The 24,446-nt window shown below is 37.0% G+C and overlaps 1 protein-coding gene across 2 annotated transcripts in view; it reads right to left on the reverse strand.

Annotated features, from left to right (window-relative positions):
* Window positions 1-2,577: 2,577 nt before the first annotated feature.
* LOC113111880 (retinoic acid receptor alpha-A) overlaps window positions 2,578-24,446 on the reverse strand; it is a 130,873-nt gene continuing 109,004 nt past the window's right edge. For both annotated transcript variants that reach the window (XM_026277052.1, XM_026277053.1), the window contains 7 exons: window positions 14,913-15,061; window positions 12,959-13,100; window positions 7,811-7,971; window positions 6,474-6,650; window positions 4,727-4,931; window positions 3,537-3,695; window positions 2,578-3,419 (listed from right to left, as the gene is read on the reverse strand). In XM_026277052.1, the coding sequence (XP_026132837.1) occupies window positions 3,217-3,419; window positions 3,537-3,695; window positions 4,727-4,931; window positions 6,474-6,650; window positions 7,811-7,971; window positions 12,959-13,100; window positions 14,913-15,061 (1,196 nt within the window). In that variant the 3' untranslated portion in view covers window positions 2,578-3,216. The remainder of the gene's footprint in view (window positions 3,420-3,536; window positions 3,696-4,726; window positions 4,932-6,473; window positions 6,651-7,810; window positions 7,972-12,958; window positions 13,101-14,912; window positions 15,062-24,446) is intronic.

Raw genomic sequence — 24,446 nt, forward strand, 5'->3', positions numbered from 1 at the left:
TTTTTACTGTCTTTTTGACTTTCTGAGATGAGACTGGCCCAGAGAACCCGGCAACATCACTGCATAGAAATTTTTTACCAAATGTCCTAACTTCTCTGGAATTAGGGTTGGGGATATGAGATACGTGTTATTACAAGTGCTAAATGAGAGTGTTAGTTTGTGATCCTTCCTAAGAATCCCAACATAAGAAACAAATGGCCAGAGTTTATTTTCAACAAGAACATGGAACTGTTGATTTCTTAACAGTTTAAAGGGTGTTTTTACTAACTAGAAGATATATACATTTATTGTGTTAACATTTATGGTCACAGATAAAAAAAATATTTAAGTGACACAACTTTTTGTCCAATCAAATGCTCTCTAAAATTAAGGACCCAATATACTGAATCAAAGAACAAAAAGGTGTGATATAATTTTGAACAAATTCAGAGCAAAATAAAAGTGTTTTTGGAGTTTGTATCAGTGGTTCAAAACATTTTGTTGGCATGAACTTACATTCCTCTGCAAGCGCACATGACCTCAGTGAACTCACAGAGATTATAACATCCTATATTAGTTTCTGTGAGGATATATGCATTCCTACCAGAAACAATGATAAGCTATGGTTTACAGCAAAACTCTTCTTCAGGCCAAAGAGGATGACTGCAGAAATCAAGAGTGGCTAAAAGGACCTACGCTAAAAAGTTGGAAGATCAGTTCAATTCCAATGACTCAACTTCAGTGTGGAAAGGTCTGAGAACCATCACAAACTACAAGACATCATCCCCCTGCACTGAGGCAAACCAACAAGTTGCTAATGACCTGAATGAGTTATGTTGTAGATTTGAAACCCCCCACACCCGTTCTGACCATCTCTCTACACAACCGTTAACACCTCTGCAACCCCCCAGTCAATCAGTGAGGATGAAATGTGCCAAGTCTTTAGGAAGAACAAAAGAAGAAAGGCACCAGGCCCAGATGATACTACACCAGCCTTTCTGAAAACCTGTGCTGACCAACTGCCCCCATCTTTTCACAGATCTTCAACAGATCTCTGGAGTTGTGTGAAGTCCCTTCCTGCTTCAAATGCTCTACCATCATTCCCCATTCCAAAGAAACCCAAGATAGCAGGACTTACTGACTAGAGACCTGTGGCTCTAATGTATGTCTCCATGAAGGTGTTTGAAAAATGGTTCTGGCTTATCTGAAGGACATCACTGGACCCCTGCAGCTTGCCTACTGAGCAAACAGTTCAGTAAATGATGCAGTAAACATGGGACTGCACTTGCACATCCTGCAACATCTGGACAAAACAGGGACTTATGTGAGAATCCTGTCTGTGGACTTTAGTTTGGCTTTCAACACCGTCATCCCAACAGCGTTCCAGACAAAACTGACCCAGCTCTCTGTTCTTAGCTAGCTAGTCTGTCAGTGGATCACCAGCTGTCTGACAGATCGCAACAGCTAGTGAGACTGGGGAAATTCATGTCAAATAGCTGCTCCACCCACACTGGTGCCCCTCAGGGATGTGTTCTCTCCCCTATGCTCTTCTCCCTGTACACCATCGACTGCACCTAAAGACCCCTCTGTCAAGCTCCAGAAGTTTGCAGATGACACTTCAGTCATCTGTCTCATCCAGGATGATGACAAGTCTGCTTACAGACAGGGAGATGAGAAACCCCCTGCACTCCCCCCACTCACCGTCATAGACAGAATGGATTCATTCAGAATCCTGGGAACCACCATCTCTCAGGACCTGAAGTGGGACAATCACATTGACTCTTTTGTTTAAAAGACCCAACAAAAGTTGTACTACCTTCACCAGCTGAGGAAATTTAACCTGCCACGTGAGCTGCTGAAACAGTTCTACTCAGCTGTCACGAAGTCTGTCCTGTGCACATCAGTAACTGTCATCTACAGAATCAGACATCAGAAGACTACAGAGAACGGTTCAGATTGCTAAAAGGATTATTGGTGCTCCCCTGCCCACCCTTCAAGAACTGTATTCTTCCAGTGTGAGAAACAGGGCTCAGAAAATAACTATGGATCCCTCACATCAAAGTTATCACCTTTTTGAACTTTTGCCATCTGACCGGCACTTCAGAGCCGCAAATACCAGGAAAGCCAGGCACAAGAACAGTTTGTTCCCCCAGGCAATCTACCTCATGAACAGTTAAATGTTCCCCACTTACGCGATAAAAATGTGCAATTTCCTTACATTTGTTACCAACTCCATCCTAGTACATCCCAGCATCTCACTCTATTATATTAATTATCATCTATAGCACAACTGTTCATACGTTTTTATTTTTGATTTATTTTGCAATATTTGTCTATTTACATTTACATATGTGTATTTTTATTTATTTTTGTCATTGTGTTGTCTGTGTATTGGAAGCTTGTCACATATTCCTTGTATGCGCAAGCCTACTTAGCATTGAACTTAACTTTAACTCGCTGTTAAACAGCGATACTTTTTGACACTTTATTTCACAAATATTAAGCAAAGCACACTGTATTAAAATATGACATGCATCTTTAAGATATTTGCTAGTAGCTTAAAAGACAAAGAGCAAGAAGAACGCATCACACAAATGGTGTTTGTTGCAACCATTTTTATATCTTCTGTGCACAATTTTGTGAGTGGAAATTAATAGTCTTTTCAATGTTTTTTTCTCCATGAAAAACATCATCATCAGTCTGAAATAAAACAATTCACTCTTTGCACTTTCACAGGCATAAAGAGAAAAAGTGAGGAAATACATTTGCATCTTTACATTAAGTCCACATTGCATTCTTTTCTCAATCACAGTCATTCCACATTTTCTCTCTATATATTTATATATATTTTTAGTTTGTAAGAAATCAGTCTCTGGTCATTTGAAACAGAAGTCCAGGCCATAAGAATCGAAACAGAAGAAAAGTCTTTAATTCCTTCTACACGTTAGTCCATAAAGTTTTGCGCAGTTTGTCTTTACCCTCCAGCGGTTTTCCTCCCTTCATCCAAAGGGACTCAGCAAACAAAGTGGCAAAATCGAGGAGGAATACAATCACAGTCTGATCTGAGGAAGAAAACAACAAAATTCCGTCAAAACACCTTTGATCCCCCCTTAGTCTCTGAAGAACACGGGCAGAGGAGCGACAATATGAGCGCATGCTTTTGAACATGTCTGCTGTCGTGTCGGGGAGGGCACACAGTAGTCGGTAAGTGGCTAATGATGGCAACAATGATGACTGTCATGGTGACTGTGTGGGTGGGCTGCTCTGGGCGGAGCTTGGAGAAAGGGAGGGGCTACAACTGCCTGGAGGAGCGCCAGAGGCCCGTGAACTGATCCCGCCTGATGAACTCTCCAAACCCTCAGAGTTCTCCAACATCTCCTGGATGAGAGGAGGCATGGAGCCGGGAATCTCCATCTTCAAGGTGATCACACGCTCTGCACCTGTGAGAGATGGAAATTCAGTTTCATGTAGCTAAACATAAATTTTCTTGCAATAAAATGGACATGTAAGGATTAGAACTTATCCAGAAATGATTCATGTGGATGAATGGGACTCACCCTTGGCGCTGATGCTCCTCAGGTCGGTAATCTTCATCAGCATCTTGGGGAACATGTGAGGCTTGTGTGGCCTCCTGTTCCTCACGTAGATCTTCAGTGCTTCCAGCAGCGGTTCCTGCAGTATGTCCACCTTATCGGCCTCCTCCAGGTCCTGTCGATCTGCACAAACCAACAAAGACTCCAAATTCGGCTCACAAAGTTCATAGGTTAAGCGCTTAAAGGGACACATTCAGATGGAGTAAAAAAAAAAGAAGAAAAGGAGACAGATGCTTTTAGAGGTGAATCTTAAGAAACCTGTCAAAAACATTCATGTATTTCACCCCAAAATAAAAATACAAAAAATATTTTTTTTGTATTGTACCATTATCTATACTTTCTGACAGAATTCTTGTTACCGTTAATGATTTTTTAAAAAAACTTAATATTTTAATTATTTTTAAATATCATAAAAATAAACATTAGATAACAATTTCATATTATCATATCATTTAAATTGCACGAAACATACTAAAGGGATTTTATAAGTATTTTATTTATTTTACTTTAATTATGAAGATTTTACAAGATAAAAACATTTGTTTCTTTAAAAACAATTGTAATAAAAAAATTGTACATTAAATATTTGTACTTGTTTATCATACTTATATATATTTTTTTTCACTATATGTTATATGAGCAGATGCAATACCACCACCAAACACTGCATGGCACTAGAGGTCCATGTATTAAAAAACATTGAAAGATCATGTGACACTAAAGACTACTGGCTAAAGACTGATGGCTGCTGAAAATTCACCTTTGACTTCAAAGGAATAAATAGCATTTAGAAATATATTTAAATTGAAAACAGTTATTTTAAATTATAATAACATTTCACAATGTTATGGTTTTTATTTTGTCTCATCAAATAAATACAGCCTCAGTGATTATATGAGACTTCTTAAAACAGTCTTAATTATTTCAATCTTTTATATATTTCTCCAGCATATAACACAGTGCACAGTATGTGACCTTTCACTATGCAAGACACACCAAAAATACCTATTGCATTTATCTATTACTTAAGGTCTATTGTTTAAAAGCACTAACTAATAATGTCAAGTCTTTTAAAAGCACAATTATACGTAAAAATAACAGCATCTTTAATAAGTAGCCTGTAGGTCATTATACACAGTGTGTGTGTACTGTACCTCCACAGAGCAGACAAATAGCACTGAGCAGCCCTGTCTCCGCGTCATCCATCTCTAGAGGTATTAGCTGATTGGCGAAGGCAAACACCAGGTCTGTTAACGGACCGAAGCCGGCATTGTGCATCTGTGTTCGGTTCAGCGTTAACCCATCAGAGAACGTCATGGTGTCTTGCTCAGGTGTGTAACGGGTACAGATCCTCAGAATCTAAACACAAAAACAGAGAGGAAGTGGAGATGTGTTGGTCTGAACTCTGCATATATTGAACACAAAACAAGAATGTAACCAATACTTGACATTCATTTCCATAATATTTTTTCTTTCTTACTATGGAAGTCAACAGGGACAAGAAAAGGTTTGTTTACCCATATTCTTCAAAATATCTTCCTTTATGTTTAACAGAAGATAGAAACTCGTACAGGTTTGAAACAACTTGAGGGTGAGTAAATGATGACAGAATTTGGAATTATTTGGGTGAACTACGTCTTTAAAGGGATAGTTCACTAGTGCTGTCGCGGTTAAGAAATTTCCACTGCAGTTATTATGGGTGGCTCTATAGCGCGATATGCGGTATTACCGCCGTTTATTTATTTATTTTTTTACATACCTAATTTATCCTGATTCTGCTGCAAAGCTCTATCGTTGAGTTATGTATAGTTGCTTTTTTAACTGACAGAGAGACACTTTTTGAAACATTTTTGTTTATTGTTAAATGCCATACAGGAACAAGAACATGCGTTTTCCAATAATTATTTTTTGAAGAAATCAAAGACTTCTAACATGTATTACACGTATGTATTTGTACGCGACTTCGGACAGCAGCGGAAATCTAGACTGATTATCGCGCAACCACTGGCCCACCATGACAGTGGATTCGCATTGGAGTCGATGCACTCCTAAAGCAGATAGCGTTTCTATCATTTATTACTCACCCTCTTGTCGTTCCAAACCCGTTAGACCTTCGTTCACCTCTCTGACCATGCATAGACAGCAATGCAACTGCAATGTTCCCATTCCCAGAAACGTAGCAAGGACATCGGTAAAACAGTCCATGTGACATCAGTGGCTCAACTTCAATTTTGCGAAGCTACGAGTTACGTTTTTGTGCACAAAGAAAACAAAAATAACAATTTATTCAATAATTCTTCTCCCAGAGTTACTGTCTTCCGCCATTTTGGAGAGTACCATGATGCATGTGCGCGCTTTCCCTAAAACATAATCAGCGCTGTTTACATTCAGCATGCGCACGTTTTCTCCTAAACAGAACAACACTGATTACATTGATTGTGTTCTGGGGAAAGCACGCATACATAAGTCGACAACTCTGTGAGAAGAATTGTTGAATCATTTATATTATTTTAGTTTTCTTAGCGCACAGATAGTATTCTCATAGGTTCGCAAAATTGAAGTCACATGAACTGTTTTTCCCCATTTCCTTGCTACATTTCTGGGAATGGGAAGATTGCAGTTGCGTTGCTGTCTACGCAGGGTCAGAAAACGGATTCATCAAAAATATCTTAATTCTTATAGGTTTAGAATGACAAAGTTGAGTAATTAATGACAGAACTTTTATTTTTGGGTGAACTATCCCTTTAAGTTACACAAGAAAATGCTTGTGGGATTTCAACCTACAACCTTCAACAGGCGAAATGTATGTACTGTATACAGCTTTAGTGATGCATTGTAGCCTGCTGTAAGGTCTGAATCAGTGCAGACTTTGCAAAAGCCAGTTTAAGAGGGTTTTCTCACTAGTATGTCGAGGCAAGCAGCCTTCAGCAGTGTGATCTGGTCTGCGATGGTGAGGGTAGTGAATCCTGGCAGCTGCTTGGCAAACTCCACCGTCTTTATGATGCACTTGGTGGAGAGCTCACTGAACTTATCCCACAAATCCACATCCAGTGACACGCGCCGCTCCGAGCTGTTACTCTATACACAGAGAGAGACCATTGCTAAGACAAAATTACCACAGACCGCTATGGTAAATGTTTAATAACAGCATCAGTAAAAGAAAATGAAAGAGTGGCACATGAACTGTGACTGTCTGCTTTAGTGAAGTCTGTATGTAAACAGATGCAGAATCTGGGAGTTCTGGGAGTTATTGACAAACTGACACACATATATGTAATTACAGTATTGATTCATCATTCAGTGTCAGCTCATTAATTAAAAAACCAATACAGCGCCAAAACAGCGAGGTCATATTCTCACAGATGTAGATTTTATTGGGTTGTGAAGAAGTCAAAATGCCACATTACGTGCAATCCAATGATTTCACTAGGGTTGGTGATACAGCCAAAGTATGTCAATAATTATCAGCCTTTTGACGACATTTAATGCATATCTTAGGATATTACTGATACATCTCAATATTTTTAGGCAGCATTTAAAACAAGTTGCCAAGTACATTTAAAATGTTTAATGTAAATAAATAAATAAATACAGTAAAAATAGTTTGAAATACTAAATGCATTGAAGAATGATCTGACATGATTAGTGAGAGACAAAATGTCTAATAAAGAAATATATTAGTAATGCTAATACTAATAATAATATTGTACACAAAAAAAAGAACATAATAATCATAATAATTTACAGAACAACAGTGAATTACATTAATAATTTAAAATGGTTATTAATGGCTGTCTCCATTTATTTGCTTTTACTCAAACCATAGAGTTTTGATTTTGGATTTATCTTGGCACATTAGTTCACGTGAAGCAGCATTTACTGCAAAATGAGGCATGCGTGTTAGAATATATGTTTATTAAATGAATTGGAAAAGCTTTATGTAATTGTTTAAGGCCATTCTACATGCGTCAACTTCTCAGGTAGGACATTACAGTAATTTGTATAAATATACAGAAAAATCCTGAATGAATGGTGTATTTAATAATTTTCAGTTACTGTATATGGACCAATATTGTAACAAACAATATTTTCCTACAAATATATTTCCTGAAACATGTAAATGAAAGAGTGACAATGTTGAAAAATACAATAAGGAAATGGGTTATAAACAGCAAAAAGGAAAAACCACCACAAAAAGGTAACATTTAGTATATAATTCAGCCCTCACACGCTCTTACCGTGGTGTATTTGCCGAGCTGACACAGCGAGGGGAAGGTCTCTTTGTGGGCTTTCCTGACTCTGTCAATCATCTGCTCTGTGTCTGGGCTCAGCGTGTAGCTTTCTGTGCATTCTGGCTTTTTCTCTTCTTTCTTCTTCTTATTCCTGTCATTCCTCACCGCTGCACAGACAAAAAGACAGATGACATAGGTCAGTGTTGATTGTACATTATTTGAATGTCTGTTAATGATTCTTAATTCTTCTTCTTATTATTCTTTTTAATAACACTTCTTGATCTTCAGATGACATTCAAAGATGTAGATCATAATCTACTTTTGACACAGATATCTTAAGCTGTTATTAAGCTGTTATAATGAATTGTACAAAATAATAATAATAATAAAACAATAACAATAATAACAATAATAATAATAATAATAATATAATTAAATCATGTAACATTTATCAAATAATCGTACACTAACACAAATAATCTATGTAACTTTTCATTTTCATTTGCAAAGGAAATGTCCCGAAAAAAAAACAAAAAACAGAAATGTCCTATACGTTTGTGCTAACATTTTACACCGGACTGCCTCACTAACAAGGGTCAGTTCAGTGCGGAAGTTGTGCAAAGATTGCTTCTGAAAGAGGGAACGATTCCGATCGTGCGCAAACGTCCAGAATCCAGACAAAAAAAGCATCACGCATCATATTTTGTTTTACAAAAAAACTTATTGGCTCTCTGTTAGGCTAATGTTGCTAAAGCTACAATTGTCTCTGCCTGTTTTCACTAATGCTGCCTTCACGTGCTACCAAAATGATTGTGAATAGGAATGTGGTAGTTAAAAGTTTCATTTGGAAGCAATGTGAGGTCAGTAACATGGTCACCACCAGTTAAACCGTAGCACCGGCCTGCCGGTGAGCATGAGCTCTTGAAGCTCCACACTCCTGAGAATAGAGGCGGGGGCACCAGCTCATCTTCATTTAAAGGGGAAACACACACACACACAAAATTTGCATTTTAGCTCATACCCTAAAAGTGGCAATTTCAAAAAGCTATAAAAAAATTATCTGTGGGGTATTTTGAGATAGAACTTCACATACACACTCTGGGGACATCAGAGAATAATTGAAAATATTGTATCAATGCATTCTATAGCACCTTTAAAACAAGTAACTATCATAACATAAGTTTACTATCACACAGTGTGATGTGTCGTCATGCCATTAGAAAGAAATGAAGAGGGCGGAAAAGAAAAGAGATCACAAGAAGACAGATAGGAAATAAAGCGGGATGAGATGAACGAGAAAAATAGAGAAAGGTTGCATGAGTAGCAGTGAAAGGCTGTCTGAAATGCAGTAAGCAGCAGTAATGGAGTGAGATGAGACAGACAGATAGAGGAAACGTGTTAGAGCCAACACATCACATCTGTGAAGACAAACCATGAGGGGAGGAAAGGCGAGAGAAAAAAAAAAAAGGCGTTAGAAGAAGAAAAAGGACAGGAAGCAGAAATGCCATCACACCCCCACCATCAGTCCCACCTCAAACATATTCTCTCTCTCTCTCTCTCTGCGGGCTGTGTGTTAGTAGTTTGATGAATAGAGCGGGTGGATGAAGTCGTACATAATGCTGATAGATCACCACAGGTTTCATTAGACCCAGAGCTAATCTAATCTCATTATATGACACACACACACACACACACACACACAAACTTAATGCCATGGCATTATTTTCTCTCCAATCTCCACTAACACTCTGACCGTCACTGCATCCCTCTCTCAGGCCTCTGGAGATGCGGAATTAATTCCTAAATAAAAGTGGGCTATCTTAACGTGCCTACATTAGCCCCTATGACAGATTGGCACAGCGATCATAAGCCGCAAAACACAATTTAATGAAGTCATTAAAGAACTATTAGCCTGGCTGCACCATCACTCATGCACAAGCGTTACTGAGAGACCTGCAGCGAGAGAGAGAGAGAAAGAGAGAACAAGAAACATCTTTCTCCAGCAGTATGATGAGTATTTTGTGTGTTTCTGGAAAAGTGATTTTTACACACTGCAATCATTGACGATATGACCAGAAATGGGATCTGCACAAGTATGCAATCACCAAGAACACAATTCAGTTGTATATACTTAACATGTGTTCTTGAGTCACTGTGGTGGTGGTAACAAATCCAAGGGGCCAGTAGAGTTACATTCAGAAGTCTGTACTATTAAAACAGATCTACATAACCTGAGCTGCAATATGAAGTGTGCTTTGACGCATTTCAGACTGTAACAATGTGTGAAACTGAACTTAAGTGCCTACGTTAACCCACTTGCATAAAGGTTTTTGGGTCTGTGTATTGTGATCTCATTACATAACTGCAGAAATAATACACACCACATTATTATTTTCAAAATATGCTGAAGGAGGACCGTATGTTTTCAGAGATGCAGGAAACACTTAAGTATAATAATGGAATTTACAGTGTAATGCAGAATATCATGGAATTGTAATTGCATGCTAATTTAGTATGAATAAGGGGCCGCTAACATATCTCGCCTAAAAACGCATGGAAAACGCTAGGCTCAGTTGCGCTCCTGAGGCGTCTGCCGTTGCTAAGCAACCATGACTTGCTTTTCCCATGAAGACGCTGAAATTTCAGCAATGGATAAATGGATTTGATTGTGAAGCACTAAAATTCGCTTGCAGTAGCTCTGCTACAAAATTTATTTCAAAATGGCAATCCATATACAGCTATGATCAGCTGTTCCTTCATCTTGGCTGAGCTTTCGACGTTGTTAACGGAAAGGATGAAGCTGAATTGTTGGTTCTTGTCTCATGACCTGTGGTGCACTTGCGTCATTCTGAAAAGTTTAGATGTTTTTAACTTCATGCGTTGTGGATGTGTCTAGAAAAAACGAGCACGTCGCACCGCGTGCGCATTGCAACCGCGTCGCTATTATGAGTGCTCCTACATTGGACATAACGAACTTGAGGGCACAAAAACACGATATGTGAATGGCCCCTGAATCAAAATTGGGGCTGCAAACTTAAAGAGCTCACATGACAATGCTAAAAATAACATTATTTTGTGTATTTGGTGTAATGCAATGGTTATGCAGTTTAAAGTAAAAAAAAAAACACATCATTATTCAAATACATTATTGTTTCCCGTCTGCTCCGCCCTTCCCGCCCCCGAAATCTGATTGACCAGCTATCCAGTGCATTGTGATTGGCCGAATATTTCAAGCAAGTGACGGAATTGTTACGCCCTTTACCATATTTGGATACAAACAGAGTCTATGTAAAGTTTTAAAACAGAATTTTATGATAATAAAAAATACTTAAATATGTAATGGATCAAAAAAACAAACGAAAAAAAAAACAATGGATAGTTGCAGCCTTAATCCCAACATCAAGCATAAAAACAAAAGTCACTCAATATCCACTAAGTGCCACCAGGTCATAGTTTTATGTAACAACATTTTATTGGTCAAATGTTTTCTCCACAGTGTGATGGAAAATACTTTAAATCCCTTCTCTTACATTGACAACGGGCATATGTTCATGTCAGTCTGAACAGATGCATTAAGAACTGCTGATTCAAATTAAAATCTTTATCGCAACAAATTTTCATGACAAACATTCGTCTTGGTGTGAACAGCCCTTAATGCTCACATATGTCTGGTTCAGGATGTGTGTGTGTGTGTGTGAATGTGTGTGTGTGGCTCTTGACAAGGATAATATGAGAGGAGAAAATTAAAGTGCTGACAGATCGTCCATCACAAAGATGAAATTCAATGAAAAGATAAAAATGTCAATGTTTTCTCCCTTCACTCCCGCGCTCTCCACTCCTCTTATTTCATAATCTCTCCTCCTCCTCAGCAGCGGCAGATGAGTTGTGAGCCTAATGCATTTGGAGCAGAGAGAACCTAGCATGTTGTGCAAAAAAAAAATCAATGCATGTGTGTTTTATTACAGATGTATTCGTTCTAATGTATGCAGGAAGTGAAGAGTGAAAATGCTGCTGTGCATCACATTGTAAATGTACTATGAGTCAAGAGGTGTGATTTCATATAAACTCACACTAATGAAACGAGCGTGTGTGGTGTCATTGTGATGGATGTGATGGGTCATCTGCGCAGAAACACAGTCTCATCATGATGCCTGCTAGACATTTATGTGCATGCATCTTTCAGACTTGCCCATAATGTCAAGCTTGACATGCACATGATCACTGAAAGAACTACTCGAAACCTGTCAAGGACAAATGCTGCTCACTAACCCATGAAGTACATGAAGACTATTTTCAGGATCATTAAGTTTGATAATACTTAATGATTGCAATATCTCATTTTTGTATCATAATAATAAAAACCTTATTTCTATAATGTGATGTAAAACAAAAACAATATTTAACAACAACAATCATTTAATCAATGTTTAAATAAAGTGTATATAAAACAAACTTCTACATCCAACATTTAAATATTTTAATTAGTCATTTAAAGATAAACAATTTCTCAAAAAAAAAGTTTATTATTAATATTTAACAGATTTGTGTAGAAACAATCATATAATTAAAAGGTTAATAGAAATGTCCTTATTTGTGGGAGTAAAACTTTTTTTTGAGTGACATTTATTATTTAAATTATTATTAATTATTAATTTTTTTTAGGTTTGATAAACAATAATTTTGTTTTATTAAAAAAAAACATTTTGGTGCACAACTAATAATTATTATTTCATATTATTCATCAAAATAAATTAAAGTGCAAATTACCAACCAAAGCGATTTCTTTCTTTCTTTCTTTCTGCACTATTAACAGTGCAATAAAATGCACTATTTGTGTACCTTGCTGCAGTGGAGACTCACATCCACTTGATGGTGAGAGCGTGTCAAATATGTCTGGAAGATTTCTGAACAAACACACATTCAAAACTTCTGCTGTAGACTTGTGAGTGTGTGTTTGTGTATATTCTCACCTCTCCCAATTAACTTCTCAAGTATGACAGCACCTAGCAGTGTGGAGACGTGTTCTGGTATAGCCAGAGGGAGGCACTGACTGTGAGTGTGTATGTGTGTGTGTACTTATATTGCTCCTTGCTATTTAATATTTTGGCAAGAATTCTTCAGCTGTGGAGGGAGGATTACTGATGCATTGCTCACATTCTTTGGACATCCCCACTTCCAGGCACTTCTGCAGTCGGCAGTATTGACAGCGGTTGCGGGTGACTTTGTTGATGATGCAGTTCTTCTCTCTGTGGCAGGTGTAGACCATGTTCTTCTGGATACTTCGCCTGAAGAAACCCTAAACACAAATAACACTATTAGGATTGTGAGACAAAACCAGTCATATGTCAAAACATCTAGATTTTAACTTTCACATGGTGCATTTTCCATACAAAACTCATAGCAATGGTGGTAAAGTGTTGCTGGTGTTTTATTTTTTTATTTTATTTTCAGAAAGCTGTGGGGCAAACTATCCTTACAAGGATTTTCTAATTCCAAACCGACAAGGCTTTTGTTCATCTATAAAACACCAAAGTAGATATTTTATTGAACTCCCTATAAGACCAAAACTTCCAAGCTTCAAAAAAGTTCATAAAGGGATTGTAAAAATCATCCATGTGAATCAAACATTGTAATCAGAGTCTCCCAAAGAGATATAATAGGTTTAAAGGGCTGTCAAAATAGTTGAAGTCACATTGGCAACAATGGCCTTAGCAAAAATCAGTAATGACAGAACTTATGCAGACACATGCAGCCAGGCGATTCAGTGAGCTTGCTGAAGGTGATCTCTTAATGGTTTTAACATTCGTAAGTCTCATCCAGATCTATTGATTCCAGTGCACTCTGGACACGAGAAAGGTCAGCAGTCTGTCTCACACGGAGAACAGAGACAAAGGAATGTGTATAATGGGTCAGGATGGTTAACTAGAATGAATCTGTGCCAGTTCACTGCAATCCGTTCAGATAGTCTTGAACATGTCCGTTAAAACTTGTAGAGTAGCTATATACAATAGTACTTGAACTACTACTTTACCATACGAAAAGTTTAGATTCCAGTAGCTTGACATAGAAGTGGACAACCCATCAAGTTAATAACAAATGGCTACTACACTACAAAGTTAACAAGGTAACAAAAAATGGTTAACTACATTTCCGCTAAAGCTAATGAAGGAGGTAATGTTGCAGCCAAGATATCAACACCCCGATTTTCCTATGCGTTTTTATAATAAGGTTTTTACATTTCTGAATAAAACACAGTCTCTGGTAAATTCATGATTCTTGGACATTTTGCTCTACAATGTAAATTGTATTTACATAGATTCCCTAAACAGGGCAACTTATCGTTAGAGCACAATTTCATAAAATTGCAGATGGAAGGGGACAATTCTGTGGGTGATTTACTCACAATGTGAACATTAAAGAGCACAGACACAGCCAGATCATTTCCATAATGACCAGCGTGATCTACCAAGAGCAGTGCAAATTAATGTCTACTTTAAGATGTTCTTTATTTGGGCATTAAATAATGGTGCAAAATACCAGTAATTTGACGAGCACAAACATTAGTGCATTGCGTTGCGTGGTTCATTTTAATACCGTCCTTCCCATAAATTTTGCATCTGAAAGTGGAAACTCCTACAAATGCATATTCTATAAGGTCAGGCACAAAAATAACTGCTAATGCCTTTTTCAGTGTAAATTCTTCAATGCGCATCTTTAGTAAATCATGACAGTAATATTTTTATATTTTAAAGGTTAACGCAGGCAAAAGCTCTTAGTAAATCTGGTCCTATACTGGAAAATGTACATTTTGAAGCAGTTATTTTAAAAAGTTTATATCTCTGATAAGCAACTATATAAGAATTTTTGAGGTAGAGGGTAAAAACGCTCAAGTATTGTGAAGTTATGTGTACATGACATGTACTTAACTAACACTACTATGTATACTGTGTCTATAAACAGTATTTTGTCATTCTTCTCCAATTCCTTTTGGGGCAAAAGGCTTACTGAAAAAGCTGAAGCTACTGTATTTTAAAAACAGCTGACTAATAAGGTAAGCTAGTAGTGTTGCTACTTTTGGGTTGAATGAGAAAGGGTCACAGCAACTCACCTTGCAGCCCTCACAGGCACTGACGCCATAGTGGTACCCTGAAGATTTGTCCTGACACACAAAGCAAGGCTTATAGACGCGAGGAGGAGGGGGCGGAGAGGGTGGGCTTGGGACGATCTCCTCAGAACTCGTACTCTGGGTCTCGATAGCTGTGAAAGAGAGAGTTTATGGATCAATGACATGACATTTTCTGGTTTGTGTGTACGTATATTATTTCAGTGTTCAAAAATACATTAAAAATCTATTTAATAAATTTTTCTATGAGCTTCATGTTCATATTTTCATTCAAATTAATTGTAATACTATCTTTGTCAAGCATAGAGTCATTAAAATAAAGCCTTTATTGAAAATAGTTTTTCAGAAGCATAAAACATTTAAAGGTCCAAATTAATCCAAACCATGTTGAATAATGCAGACTTTCCTATTCCTCTAGAGCACCTTTCACACTGCACGTCGGGCCCGGCAAATTGCCGGAACATTGCCGGGTCGCCTTCTGTGTGAAAGCAACCACGTCCCGGGATTGATTACAGCATTGAACCCGGGTCGGGGGACCTAGCGCTGTGTGAACAAAAGCAAGATCTAATGCCATGTCGAAAGTGATGACGCACATTATCGCGCGACTCTTTTACCGGCTGTTATGAAGGAAGATCAACGTTCGCAACGAAAAAATATGTGCAAACTGTAATGAAGCAGAGATCAGTTAGTTCCTCACTTTCCGCACTGACGCAGAGAGTGTTCGCTTGCTTCAGTGAAAGTATAACATGCCTAACGTTTTTGACTCATACATTACACGTCACGCGCTGATGTCACGTGTCGTTACGGGATCTTTACGTGTTCTGTGTGAAAGCACGCACATATCCCGGGTAATCACTGGCAGTGTGAACGTGCAAAATCTAGCGACCCGGGAACAATTGCCGGAACACTTTACCCGTGTATTTGCCGGAATGGCAGTGTGAAATCCCTGACCCTGAACCCTGTCCCAGAGCTTCACATCGCTGCGCTGCGCTGTTGTGTGTGACTAGGAACATTACAAGAGAGATCAAAGACACAGACGTCCTGAAGCAGCTCCTCTAGAGGAACTGAGCTTGTCAAAGAAGCAGATTATCTTAGCACATTCATTAAACACGTGTAACACATTTGTGCTGATGATAATTAGCCAGCCATCGCACATCAGAACAACAGACAAACACTGTTAAACACCATTCAAACCACTGATGGGAAGGTGAACAGACAGCACTGGCTTGGATTCTAGATGGGTTTCCTGTGGTTTGTGCCACAGGAACTACAAACGTCTTATACATGTTTAGTAACACAAGTAGTAGTGGTAGCAGTAGTCAACGTAGTAGTGGTAGTAGTAACAAACAAAAACAAACAAACAAAAATAAATAAATAAATATTTATTTATTCACTTTTTAATGCCATGTCAGCATCAAGGCTATTTTCATTGTGATCTCACAATATTTTTACAAAGTATACAATTAACAAAAAGTAAAAAAGTAAAAAAGACAAAAATTCTAAAGTACATTCAGGCGATAATTTTTTTTAAATAAATCAGTTAAATACATCTCTTAATAAAACCATTTAAAATAAAATAAAATAAAAAATACTACTCCTACTCCCCAAGTACTATTACTATTCATATATTTAGTTTTAGCATTGTTTTCTATCATAACAACAGTTATTATTATTTAATATTAATTAATAAGATATATTCATATCACTATAATTCATTATACTATTATTAATTATATTTATCTAACATTAATATTGTTATTCAGTTTAATCATTTTCTTTTTCACAATTGTCACAATTATTTATATTATGTTAATTACATTATTAATATATTATTGATTATATTTAACTGTTATTATTATTAATATATTTATTCACAAAGGAAGACTTCCAGGACTGCACCACAAATCATATCATATAAACACACACACACACACACACACACATATATATTATTTCACTAGTGATGATAATGCACTTTTAAGCGCATATAAAAACATAAAAAATGTTACTCATTAATTAAAATAAAATAATTTTAACTCTTGCTTTTCCTCTGTCCAATGAACTGTTGGCAATATCAGCCAAAAAAAAAAGGATATATAAAGTTTGAAAAAATCGAAAATTATTCACACACAATTTAGGGATCAATCACTAAATGAAAACTGTGCATACTGCAGGAAGCATGTGACTTAGGGACTCCTGGATATGACTACAAATAATAGCAATATTATGCTGTTCTCAGCAGGACACAATGTGTGCATTTCTTTGTTTATAGAGAAGGTGGAGAGGGTATACGAGGTGAAAGTATGCGCTTGTTTCTCTTGCTGGTTTGGCTGCAGTTTCTTTCCCGTGTCTGTGTGTGTATGTCCCAGCTGTGGCAGAGGGCAACTCAACTTGTGAGATCAAGTTAAATATAGAACTCTTATTTACACAGCACTGCTGTCGGCCCTGCCGGGCACATCACACACACAGAACGACTGCAGACCCATATCTGAAACAGCAACCATACACACACAAACACCGACACACACAGTGTCAATGTGCATGTTCCTGCCTGTCTCCCTGTTGGCAGGAAATACTCAGAGAGACGTCCTGGAACAGACTGACGGAATGAAAAGCTGACTCAGCCGTGGAAGGGGAGAGAATCAGAATGAAGAGAATGGAAGCGAAAATCAAACAGCTGAAGTTCAAACATGTGGCTATGACAGCTAAGATAAGCACAGACACATCGCTGGGCAAAACATCCGGGACGTACCAAGAGCTAAAGCTTTGTTTTGAGTGGACGGATGGAGGAGAGTATACAACACCCACGCCTTGCCCTGAGTCCAACACGAATTAGGCCAAAAGTCTGTGGACGCTGGTCTGAGGAAACTGCACTAAACTGCCCATCAACAGTGCTATGGTGCTCCTGGTGGCTGTCAGGATGTATCGCCATGTTCTGAGGCCAGATTCACGTCAATCTTCTTAAAATATATATATTGTAATTAGCTCTAAGTAGTTTGCAACAATGTTCTGAAATGCAATTCTTGAAACATTTTCATTTACATTTAGGCATCTAGCAGATTCGAAGTTACCTATACAAGAGGTACAAAAGCAGGTCGTCAAAGAGCCAACAACATTCGTAATACACAATGCCTCTTCACGACACGACAGGTTTTGGTGTTATCTGGCGGCTCATGCCGAATTATTATTATTATTACCATAATAATAATAATAACCCCAGAAAATATTGAGAAAAGTTTTTGGAAATACAAAATATTCTTAACTTTTTAAAATTATATTAAAAATAGCAGTTACGTAGATTTTTATACTGGTAATCCGGCACCTGGGTGGTTTGTAGGTGATTGCTCATGCCAACATCATCTGATTTCATTCATGAGCCACTTTTAAATGGTTGCTGAAAAAACTAGACTAGATGAAATTGACATCTGTAATATTTGCAAATGTTGAAGGCGGTGCCAACATTTTCCTCAGCAAACAAGCCACTTATCTATGATGTTCGTGTAATCATGTGATTTTCAGTTAAAATCTGAATAATTACTTATATAGTAAGAAAGTAGAGAAATTTTCCCATGCCGCCTCCATCTATTTTTACCAATTTACAGTTAGTCCCACCCAAACTCATGCACCGGCTGAGTCAGAAGGTGACATGCCGGTCGCTCAAGTCAACAGAACAATGTTTTGACAGCACTACAGAGCCAGGGTTTTCACTTTTCAGGAAGTCAACTGTTGAAAAACCAGAAACATACTTTAGAAGATGTTCAAGGTACGTGCCTGGCATTCCTTTGTGGAGATGAGACAAAATTTAACACATACTTGAGTTATGAAGTGCATTCTTAACCAACCCTCTACAGACACCTTGGCAATTGGCTAGTACATTTTTTTTTTGTTTACTCTCCAGACTGATATGCTAATATACACACTGCATATATTTTTAAAATGGCACTGCTTTTTAAATATCTGAAATTACACTCTTAACATCAGTCAGTGAAGTATTATAATATGAGAATCAAGTATTATTTAATGTATTATTATTTAGTTTTAATTCTAATTATTTAGTCATTAGAATTAAAACTTGGATATCATGTATGAATGCATAGATATTTTAACTGAACATTTTAACTGGACTGGTGGTGGTGCTTTGTTGGTCATTCAGTTTTCCTGTAAAAAAAAAAAAAAGAAAAAAAAGGGCAAAACTAACAATAATACTTATAAGATGATGATAATAATAATAATACAAATTCTACTAATAAGCAAATTATAAAAAGCACTGAGGATTTACCGACCTACTGGATTCATGAATATTAATCAGGTTGTGTGCGTTCGCTTGAACTGATTTGCTGAAATCAAAACAGGGACAATAATAGGTGAGCACCAGCCAATGATACTGCCGTATGCACATTAGCTCCGCCCACTAGCAGAAAACCCGACAGTTCTTAAAAGTTGAAAAATAAATCATAGCAACAAAGTATATTGTTTAGATGTAGTGCATCAATTCTGCATGTATGTAAGACTCTCTCACTCTCTCTGCTCTCACCAAAGCGCTGGTGAGTGGTGCACCTTTACAGTAGAGTTTACGGTACGTCAAACACAGGTACGCTGTGCATCCATTGAGATAAACTGAGAAATATCACTGATCGCCTGACAGAGAAAGAAACTCTGAAGCGCTCAAACAGAGAGTGTTCGGCTAGTGAACATACATCTGAGCTAAACTTATACTTAGCCTCCAACTCACATACTGGCGAGTAATATATGAGAATTTATTAGCCTTTGGCTAATATTAGACATCATTTAGTCGCCCAGAGTGAAGATTTAGTCGCATATGCGAGTAATTTACTTGCAATGTAGAGGGTTGTAAACGATGGGTAAAAATTTAGCTTGAATAGCTAGAAGCTTTTGCATGTGTGTCACATGCTTGCCTCAAGTATGTTTAAGACCATATAGTTATATCTGCACAATAAACTGGCATAGGATAACAAATTTTAACACTGAAAACAATAGGAACACTCTAAAACCACAGTTAAATATAATATGACTGAGCAAAATGTCAGAAATTTAAATGAATATATTTTTTTTAAATGCAGAAAAAAAAAGATATAGCCAGAATACAAAGATCCAGGACATGATTTTGGTGTCCCTCTTCGCATTTTGTTGCATATCCTAATTTGGTGCCACTGCATAATAATGTGTGTGCAAACAAATAGATGCACTCAGGACACCCACTACAACAGAGAGACAGAAAGAGAGAGATGAATGAAGTGATCCGGGGAAAAATAGAGCGAGCACACTGTGTGTGTATGAGTGTGAGTGTTGTAGTGTTTATGTCAGTCTGTTCTCTCATGTCAACCGAATTACACACAGAACACTTATATAACACACCACATTATTGCTCATTTACAACAACCCCTCCGCTGTCTCTCTCTCTCCTCGTTTTTCTCCATGTGCAGGCTTCTGAATTTTTTTAGCGAAGCCCTGAATGTTTTTAATCATCTTGTTTTTCACACTAACCTTTCATGCCTTGTCATTTCTGTCACTAAGAAAATCATTCAGAGGTGCAACCTACTCCAGAAATCATTCTTCTGACTGCTGCCATAAGTCTTACTGACATACAGCATACTGATGGTGTCCCATCCAAATGTTACAAATGTTTAGAAATAACTAAAGCAGAACGAACTAAAATGCACTGCGTCTGCTTTACTTGCAAACTCTTTTTAAGGGGTCATAAGATGCCCATTTTCCACAAGTTGATATGCTTCTTAATGAAAAGTCTATAACATTCTTTGTTTAAAATTCCTTAATGGTAGTGTAAAACAAGTAGGGCTGCTCCGATCACGATCGGCCGATCGTTAATGCGCATCTCTTCAGTAAAGCCGGTTCTCTAATCAGCGGTTAATTCCATCAGGTGTGTGATTTCACATAGAGCAGCTGTTACTACACAGAGCCGCATCATAAATAGAACGAGTCAGAAGTTTTCTGTCAGAGATTTGTCGCGCTGTACTGTGCTACATCAAGCGTAGACAGCATCCCCGACTATCATAAGCTCTATTGTATTTTGTTATGTCACGCTGCTCGCGTCCAGTGTAGACACAATATAAGTTAATGTTGCTTTCTGATGTTGCATTTGAATTTTCATGCCACATATTTCAAATTAGCGCGGGCCAAACATTTTTATATTGTTGGCCGGATGTGGCCCGCATGTCGCATATTGAGGAACCCTGGTATATGTATGGAATATTCTTAAGAGTATTCCATAATGCAATGCGCTTAACTTTTTATGTTGTTTTAGAAATGCCAAATAGCTCATTTTGTTGGTGATGTACTACGATTAAAAAATAAAAAAAAATCTAAATTCAGAAACTAAAAGTATAATATAGGTAGGTATTTTTAGATAGACAGAAAGACAGACAGACAAACAGACAGCTAGCTAGATAGATAGATAGATAGATAGATAGATAGATAGATACACAGCATAAACTAATCATTGATTAACACTAGACTCTCTTGTTTGCTAATGTATTTGGAGAAAGCTATCCCGTTCTTCTCAAATACAGTAATTTGGCTCAAAGATGTAACATTTTCAACATTTAAGAGTGTCCCGTTCCACCATTTAATTAAAAACATCCCGTAAGTATCCCAGGAGGTCTGGGCTAAGCCCTGAATATACGCTGACCCTATAACCGGTCATCTCTCTCCGTCTATCGGTCTATCTCTCTAGGTTCAAGCTGAGGTTACATTCCTAATGTTCTGACAACCAACAAACACTGTAACTCAACCTCTATCCTGCTCTCCTCTTCGGTCTCTCTCTGCATCTTTAGGAGCCTTTAACTCCTCCTTCCTGTCAGACAATATGTCTCCCTTTCTCTCTGTGCCTGTTGTAATCACCAGTTTATTCATCTGTGGGTTCAGGTCTGGGTCTGGGCTTGTTTAGCTCTCATTATGAGCGGCCCAAAGGGCGCTGGGAGAGGACGGGAGGGGGTATTAATCAGATTTGGGTTGGTTAAGTCCAGCTTAAGTGTGTTAGCGGGGTAGAGACAGGCCCTATGGGAGAGCAGTCACACACACACACACACACACACACACACACTTATCTCACTATTAGATTATGCACTGCCTTGCAGTGACAGAGTGTTTTAAGCATCAGGACCCAAGGCATTTTTATACATGATCTGTCTACCATCAGTGAAGACAAATGGATCACAACTTCACTGGGTCAACAAGTGTACGTCTGATCCATTCTATTTATGACAAACTAAAACCAATTAACTACTGCCCTGAAAATCAATAGTCAAACATTACATGCCACGAGACAATACTAAAAATAGCAGCCATGTTACCGGGTAGAAAGTGTAACTAACTGTCAATGAAACACTCCACCGGACAATATATAAACTATTTAAATATACATTTACAATGTTAAAAATAGCAGTCATGTTATCGGGTGCAAATATTTCACAGTTGCACTGTTAAAGGAAGGCAGATTTAATATTTTATTTTTCTTTATTTGTTTAGATTATTGTTTCATTAACCGTACTTATGAAAAAGCTTAAGCCACAAAGGTTGCTTTATTTGAAATAATCATTCAGAAAAATATTTTCTATATGATATGTGTGTGTGTGTGTGTGTGTGTGTCTCTGTGTATATAACTACTCTCTCTCTCTCTCTCTCTCTCTCTCTCTCTCTCTCTCTCTCTCTCTCTCTCTCTCTCTCTCTCTCTCTCTCTCTCTATATATATATATATATATATATATATATATATATATATATATATATATATATATATATATATATATATATATATATATATATATATATATATGTATATAATTTGTTATATATAAATATAAATATTTTATATATATAAAAAAAAATACCTTAATATATAAATGCATGGGTTTGCATTTATATCAACATAATAAATAAACACAGTACAAACAAATATAGTATGTAAACAAACTAAAACTTAAAGGCCCAATAAAATTCTTCCTTGTCTCGCTTAAAAGAGATGTTTAAGAAATCAAACTGATTTAAGCTTAGGCAAAAATGGCATTAGCTGCAAGTACATTTACATAAAAAATGTTCCATAATAAAATATTTCCTTTAAGATTTAAAAACAAATTAATCTAATCTGATCTAATGACGTTAACTTTTATATATATATATATATTAACATTTTGACATTTACGTTTAAGCCATTACAGACAAACATAAATATCATCATGGCATAATATTTCCAGTTTATCATCTAACCTTGGTTGTAATGTCAGAGTTATTCTCTCTGTATGGTTGGGGCATGTGTTCATGCTGAGTGGAGGAGATTAGGAGACTCCCTGCCTACACACACCTCCTGTTTATATTACACACACACACAGACACACAAACACACCTGTATTAGTGATTTTGTAGCCTACATATACATATTTTTCTATACTAGATAATGGTCTGAACCCAAATGACTAAAATGTATTTAGTGACCATTAAATATTGCATAAACATTATAAATAACTGGACAATGAATGTCAAGTACCTGAGCACAATCCCACCCTAGCAAAACTGATTTACAAGTAACTCATATAGTAATTATGCAGCTCAATGGTGGTCACTAAATTGTATTGTATACGATATATACATCATATATAACAATATTGTAATTGGTGTATTGATGTGGAAGCTGACACTATGTACAGGTATTACTTGCATACAAATTAGATTTTTTTTTAATCAATTGTTTGGACTATGAAGGCACCTATTCACTGCAGAGTTGTTAGTCAAGTACACTCAAAAAAATGAATTTTTAGTTTTGTTCACTTTACCTGAACAATTCATGTTGAATTAATGCCATTTTGGCTATTTTTCATTTCAACATGATTGTGTCATGTTAAACTGACTTAAACCTGTCTCTCGTTGGTTTAACATAAAGTTTTCATTTTGAAAGAACATGTTTCAATCAAGTCCCTCAAAATAAGTTTTACACTTCCCATCATGCTTTGCACAGGACTGGATATGGGGAGAGAAAATGTTGAAATAAAGTGTTATTTTATGCAGTTTTTAATAAAATGTGATAATAAGGAGACTTTTTCATGTATAATGCTCTATTATGTGGGCATTTTAAAAGACTTTATACTGGTGTATTTTGTGTGAGTTACCATTGTGGTGAAGTGTGGAGCTTGTGGTTGGGTTGAGGACCTGGTTGAAAGAACGTCTAAAATACTTAATTTAAAAAAAAGCAACTTTAATGAGAGTGCTAGTGTATGATGTACACATAGTAACATCCTTAAACTGCAAACAATTAACATCATGTGTAAAGAAAAGTTATATCTTACTTGCTAATGTTTTTATAACACTTTGGCTAAACTTGCATGGACAGTGGTTCTACATGATGTAAACATATTATCTCTACTCAGATATTTCATGTAGGATGAACTAAAGCAAACTGAGTAAACTCAACTAAAGGTAGACAAGTCCTTATAACTTGATTTATTCATGTCCAAATAACATGGTACAAACATGTGGAACCACTGTCCA

The sequence above is a fragment of the Carassius auratus genome, chromosome 12, assembly GCF_003368295.1.
Source record: "Carassius auratus strain Wakin chromosome 12, ASM336829v1, whole genome shotgun sequence".
Taxonomy (NCBI): Eukaryota; Metazoa; Chordata; class Actinopteri; order Cypriniformes; family Cyprinidae; genus Carassius; species Carassius auratus.